At 34.3% G+C, this 6,531-nt stretch overlaps 1 protein-coding gene across 1 annotated transcript; it reads left to right on the forward strand.

Annotated features, from left to right (window-relative positions):
- Nucleotides 1–1,199: 1,199 nt before the first annotated feature.
- On the forward strand, nucleotides 1,200–2,760 carry LOC131612916 (BTB/POZ domain-containing protein POB1-like). The gene is made up of 4 exons (XM_058884655.1): nucleotides 1,200–1,283; nucleotides 1,364–1,427; nucleotides 1,524–1,803; nucleotides 1,947–2,760. Exons 1-4 carry the CDS (start codon nucleotides 1,200–1,202, stop codon nucleotides 2,758–2,760), a joined length of 1,242 nt encoding a protein of 413 aa, XP_058740638.1.
- The last annotated feature ends 3,771 nt before the right edge of the window (nucleotides 2,761–6,531 follow it).

Genomic DNA, 6,531 nt, shown 5'->3' on the forward strand with positions numbered 1-6,531 from the left:
CATGCAATTGCCTTCTCATTCTCATGAATAAACAAGATTTAATTCGCTGTATATGAATAAACAAGATTAATTTTTTTTTTTTATGGTTACAACAAGATTAAATTTTAAATGCATGCAATTGCCTTCTCATTCTCATATCTATATATATCCCATTCTCATAGTTTAGAATTATATCTTTCCCCAGTCATTTTCTTTGTTCTTCTTTGCACGAAATTTCTCTGTGTGTCCTTTTATCAATCACAATATGAACACTATCAACAACAACACCAATTTAATTGTGATGGACGGGTCTAGTAACAGAGATTTTGAAGATGCCGATTTAAGTTTTGCCTTCAACGATTCTAATTTTTCAGATAGAATCATTCAACTTAAAATTATGAAGGATGATATTGAAGTTTTCCCCAATATCAAGAATGGCTCCACAACTGCCGGTCGTACTAGCCACGACGAAAGAAGAAGGGAGGACTTACAGAAAGAAAATGGTATACGCTAATATTTTTCTCAAAACCCTTCTTTTAAAAAAAATTAAAAGTGTCTGATTATATAATTTGAGTGGTGTCCATTTCTTATGTCTTGTTTAAATATATTTTTATTCATTTCATTATTTAGAGTTGGTACCATGCTTTGAACCAGGTGTTTTTCTAAAGGTGCTGAATTGTTTAGGGTTACTAAGGCACAAAATTTTTTCAACAATACTATACTGAACTTAATTGTTTAGGGTTATATTTGTTTTCATCTTCATAACATATGTTCTCTTATGTTTTTTGAAGCAGATTTATTATCAGACAAACCTGATGTAGATGATGGTGTGCTGCGTGAACCTCTGGAGGATAGAGAGGTGGATGCAAATGTTGAAGTGCCTGCAACTGGTACTTAGATAACTTACAAAAACCATAATATTTTTTCAGTTTTATGATTTTTTTATTTATTTTAAGAAATACCACAGTTCAAGTCATGAAGGCAACATCTTGCAGTTGGTTTGACAATGTTTATCAGAATTTGATTTTTTTTACATTAATTGTGATGTATGATAATCTTCTTGATACATGGAGCACAATCTGGAACTAATTGTGAATCATGTCGTTACATTGATTGAATTGTTTGTGTAGCAATATGATCTTAAGCTTAAAAACGTGTTTCTTTTGCTTGCAAGCTAAACATACCGTTTCAATGAATGTTAAGTTTTCAGTTATTTTCCTATGGACTACTCTGCAGTCGTTAAGGAGAAGACATTGTATGTCAACTCCTCCATCCTAGCCGAGAAGAGCTCATTCTTCTACAAGGTAGAAGTCTCTTCTTTATTTGTTAGATTTGAATATTTTTGGAAAATATTGTTTGCTTAACTATGTGTATTATTTTGCAGTTATTTTCTAATGGGATGAAGGAGTCCAAGATGGCGCACATCACCGTAAGAATCACTGCATCTGGTATAAACATATATAAAAACCTTTTTAGATTATTTTCTTAATCAATTTTTTTCCAATAGTTTGGTTTCTAATGTTGATTTATTTTTCATGTTTTAGAGGAAGCTCCATTCATGGAGCTTTTAAAATTTATGTACAACAATTCTCTATACGTGACCTCACCACCTAGATTGCTGGATATCTTGATGGCGGCGGACAAGTTCGGGGTGGCGTCCTGCATGATATACTGCATTCGAGTATTGCTAAACATACCCATGACACCAGAGTTTGCGTCGCTTTACCTAGATCTTCCTTATAGTGTCCTAATGACTGAATTTGTTTGGCCATTGGTTGTAGCAGCAAAAAAGTATCTTGTTGCACGTTACAAGGATGTCACAAAGTATGTTTTTAAATTCATCTTAGTTTAAATAATTTTTATGATATATGTTATAGATGATTTTTGGGACATGGTTGATATATTTATAGTCGTGTACTAAATCACTGCTGATTTTTTTAATGATAATAAGTTTTATTATTGTACAGACATCAAGAGGAGTTGATGAGATTGCCACTTGCTGGGATCATGGCATTATTATCCAGCGATGAGCTGCAGGTCGCATCTGAGGATGTACTGTATGAATTTGTGTTAATGTGGGCTCGAACCCAATACCCTAGTCTGGAAGAGAGGAGAGAAATTCTAAGAGCAAAGCTTATCCCCTTCATCCGCTTTCCATACATGACCTTCCGCAAGCTAAAGATGGTCCAGAGTTGTAACGAATTTGAAAATGAAGTCACTTCTAAGCTAGTACTTGATGCCATGTATTTCAAGGCTGAGGCACCACAGCAGAAACGAATACTAGCGGCGGAATCGGCTTCCACTACTCGTTTCTTCATTGAGCGGTCATACAAGTACCGCCCTATTAAAGTGGTTGAATTTGAACATCCACAACAACAATGTGTGGTATACTTAGACCTGAGGAGGGAGGAGTGTGCCAACTTGTTCCCCTCTGGACAAGTCTGTTCACGACCCTTCCATTTAGGTGGTCATGTGTTTTTCTTGTCAGCGCATTGCAATATGGACCCGCAGAGCTCCTACCATTGCTTCGGCTTGTGCTTTGGCATGTATGAGAATGATTCTACGAACTGCGGTGTTGACTATGAATTTGAAGTTCGATCGAGGCCAACCTTAGAATATATTTGCAAATTTAAAGGAAACTTTATATTTACCGGGGGAAGAGAAGCAGTCGGTTTCAAGAATTTTTTTTCTACGCCATGGACATCGTTCATGGCAGAGGACAACCTCTACTTTATTGACGATGTTCTCCATCTTAAAGTAGATCTAACAGTGAGAAACTAGCTGGATTTTAATAGTCTTATAAATTTGCTGTTCTTATATTCTGTAGCACTTTTTCTTATTTCCCCTCAACCCTATGAAATAAGTGATTTTTGTTATTGTTTGTTCTATCAATTGAATTTTATTCAGAGTTTAGTGTGATTCTATTTTTTTTACTAAAACGATATTCATTCACTCAAATTGAGAGAATACATCGAATAATACAAATTCCAAATTGATATAAACTGAAAAGGATGATTTTACAAACAAACACACAACACTCATGTTAATATCATATAACGAAAAAATGCCTACAAATTTGACAAATCTTAGAAATATGACAAAATTGATTTGCTCGGAATATCCATGTCTTCGAGTCTACACCATTGATGACGTCAAAATTATTAATTGAATATGCACCAAATTGAAATTAATTTGTCAATCTGAACCGAGCAAACACCGTACTAAGACGGGAAAACAAAATAATGTTGCAATAAGACGTCAGCCAACACAATGTCACGCTAAGACGATGAAATCACAAAGAAAAATATATTTGAAATCACTTATTTGAATAAAAAAAGAAATAAAAAAGAATTTAGAGGGGTATTTTATGTCAAAAATTGACCCTAAAATCACCCCTCTTTAATGGATGAAAATAAGAGAAAACGAGGGTTGAAGAAAGAAGGGAAGAGTCTTGTGAATGATGATGTATAGTTAAGAAAATAGACAATTTAGCGAGATTCTTTAAAATATCGCAAAAGTTACTTTTGATGACCTGGGTTAGAGAATCATGATCAACAAGCAAAACAAATGTCTTTAATTATAAGTTTTATTATTGACTTGTGTTTTGCATTTACTAAATTTTGTTAGGTTTTCAAGACTTTTTTTCTTCTATTTCTTTATTAATTAAGATTGGGATGATGAAAATGATAGACAACAAATGTCTAATTATATATTTTATTATTGACTTATGTTTGCATTTACTAATTGTTAGGTTTTTAAGATTTTTCTTTGCTTTTTTCAACTAATTAAGGTTGGGGTGATGAAAATGACAAGAAAATTTTTTTTCTTTGAGCTTCTAATTAGTTGCTAATAATGGATGATCTATGTTCTAATAACTTACTAATAATAAAATTTATTAGTTAAAAAATAATAATAGAAAGTTTATGATTGGGTCCTTTGAAAGATATTCTAAATTTTTAGCATGAGATGATTTATCTTCTAACCAGTTGCTAATAATTATTTATCTGCTCTCTATTTAATTTCTGATAATAAATATTTTTAACTTTAAAATGTGTGTAATCTTTAGTAGAAATTTTATAGTAGCTGTCATACCCCAAAATTTACCCAATATAATCTGCATCTGTCCATTTATAAAAGGGCGTTAAAAATTAGGAGCCATAGGGTTTAATATACCTATTATTAAACTCGCTCTCCTATAAAACTCCCATATGAATTGGTGTAAAATAAGTAGAGTGTGAACAGCAAATATTCAAGGTCCAATTCGTTTTGGCCTATTTTTTCCTCGTCATTTACTCATCTTTATTATCATTTTGCATTTCCACTAAATAATATTATTATTAATCACTACTTGGATTATCATTGGTAGGATTATTATATAATGTTGTTTCTAAATAAATAAGAGTTAAATTATATTTAATATCACTATTAAGATTAATCATTTTTATTAGGGTTTTTTTTGTTGATTTTAATATTATTAGTGGGGTTAATGGGTGTCATTTATATCATCAATTAGCATTGCTATTGGGTTATTAGAAGAATATTTAGTTAATTAGTTTTTTTTTTACTGATTAATTAATTAACTAAGCTAAACCATTTAATTGAGACTATTTGGGTTTGTTTTCGTTTTGGGCCGCAAAACAATGGAAAAAAAGAAAATAATCTATGGGCCCATCATGTTGGTTTGCGAATGGACCAGGGAGTGGACCGGGTCAAACCGACCCGGCCACTATTCACCATCTTCCTCACCCAATTTGCAGCGCCACTGCAACACCACAAACCCTAGCCGCGAGATCAAACGCCCAGGCCCAAAGATTGGAATCAAATCTTCAAGAAACTCAATCAAATCCAAACAACAAAATCAAATTTTGAATTAAATCTAATATTAACAAAACAGATTCAATCACAATTGTAACAGAAATCAAATCTTATTGAATTCGTGAACAAATCAAATCTCAGGGTAAGTTTTTACAACGAATCAAGATCAAAACCTAATTGAATCTAACTATTCCTAATTTAATCTAACCTACAACTAATATAAAAACCTACAAGAAATTAGATGGGGGGGATCGGAGGACTTAAAACCCTTGGCCGCCGCAAATCGAACCTTGGATCTTCATCCTGGGTATACCTTCGAACCTGCAATTACACAGAAAAGAAGAGGAGATCGAAGGTCACTCCTTTGATTCTTCGTACCTGCAAAGAAGCGGAGGAGATCAGAAAAAACGCTTCAGAAACCTAGACGGAGATTGAAAACGAAGAGGTAATCCGATTGCACTTAGCTTGAGTTTTGATATGATTTCTTGTTGGATTATTTTTTCTGGATATTGTTGGTTTAGGATTCGTATAGTTAGGGTTCATGCAATAGGGTTGGGGGTTCTTGATTTCTGTGGAAGTTTGGGGTGGAGATGATGAAGATCGTATAAATCTTCATCGGAAAACTGGGTCTCGCGGTGGCTTTAGGGTGTTCGGCGGTGGTTCACGGTGAGGTTGTTGTTTTTTCTGAGTTTGTGTCAAGGATGGAAGAGAGAAAAGCAAGGGAGGAAAGAGAACGAGATTGGAAGAGTGGAAGGAATCTGGGGTTTTTTTGGGTTTAACTCCTTACCGGCATTGGATCGACGCCAAGTGGCTTCACGATAGCCACTTGGCAGGCAATGAGACTATGATCTCATGCCATCCTCTTAGTATGCGCTCCAAAACATTCAACATGCAGACCGTTAGATAGTTTTGAATCTTGATCAGGAACCATCTCATCCAGATCGATGGACCCTAATCTGAACGCACAATGTAAGCCATGCACCCTCCACACACCCAATCAAACGGACTAACACTCTGTTGGGCCTAAGCCCTTACTGTTCACACACCCCTGAATTACTAACTCTTAATGAAATACACCCTCTGCGCTATAAAAGATAATTAATTAATACAAACTAAATTAATTTTTTTTATTTGACAACTTTGATAATTGTTTAATTTTTAATAATTCAATACAATTTTCTCCCCAAACCGACTAAACCCATTAGTCGCATTAGGCGAGAAATAATTTGGATCAATTTAATTAATTTAATAAATTCTTATTAATTCTCTCCTCGACCCGACTGAAGCTATCAGTCGCTTTAGACGAGAGATAAAAATACACAAATTAAAACACTTTCAATTTGCTGCCTGCGATGATCAATCTATCGATCTGAGTAATCAGCAATACCTTTAATCCGTTAGCTATACTGACCAAACCTATTGGTCACCGCATCTAACGGTGCCAAATCAAATCAGGGTTGCACGCCCAAACAAACATTCAAAACACACTAAACCACGACACTTCGGATTTTTATCCTAGGCAATTCGAATACATTCAAATCAAATTCAATTCAAAGGCGTACAATCCTGTGCCCGAACTACGTTGACTCTGATCCTCCATAAGGAGGTACGTAGGCACTTGGTAACAAGGCGAGTCTCCCCCCTTAAAATCTCAATTCATTCTTAAATTGTAGTTTTACCCTTTTCAATTCGTTAGCTATAAACCTCATCTTTACAATGTTAGCCTTTAGGAAAGGG

Source organism: Vicia villosa, linkage group LG6, assembly GCF_029867415.1.
Source record: "Vicia villosa cultivar HV-30 ecotype Madison, WI linkage group LG6, Vvil1.0, whole genome shotgun sequence".
Lineage (NCBI taxonomy): Eukaryota > Viridiplantae > Streptophyta > Magnoliopsida > Fabales > Fabaceae > Vicia > Vicia villosa.

What these genes read in the sequence shown, in the direction of transcription:
- LOC131612916 (XM_058884655.1), top strand. Translation starts at nt 1,200, where the DNA reads ATGGACTACTCTGCAGTCGTTAAGGAGAAGACATTGTATGTCAACTCC. An exon ending in AGAGCTCATTCTTCTACAAG is followed by an intron (nt 1,284 to 1,363) that starts GTAGAAGTCTCT and finishes ATTATTTTGCAG; the next exon opens with TTATTTTCTAATGGGATGAA. An exon ending in CGTTACAAGGATGTCACAAA is followed by an intron (nt 1,804 to 1,946) that starts GTATGTTTTTAA and finishes ATTATTGTACAG; the next exon opens with ACATCAAGAGGAGTTGATGA.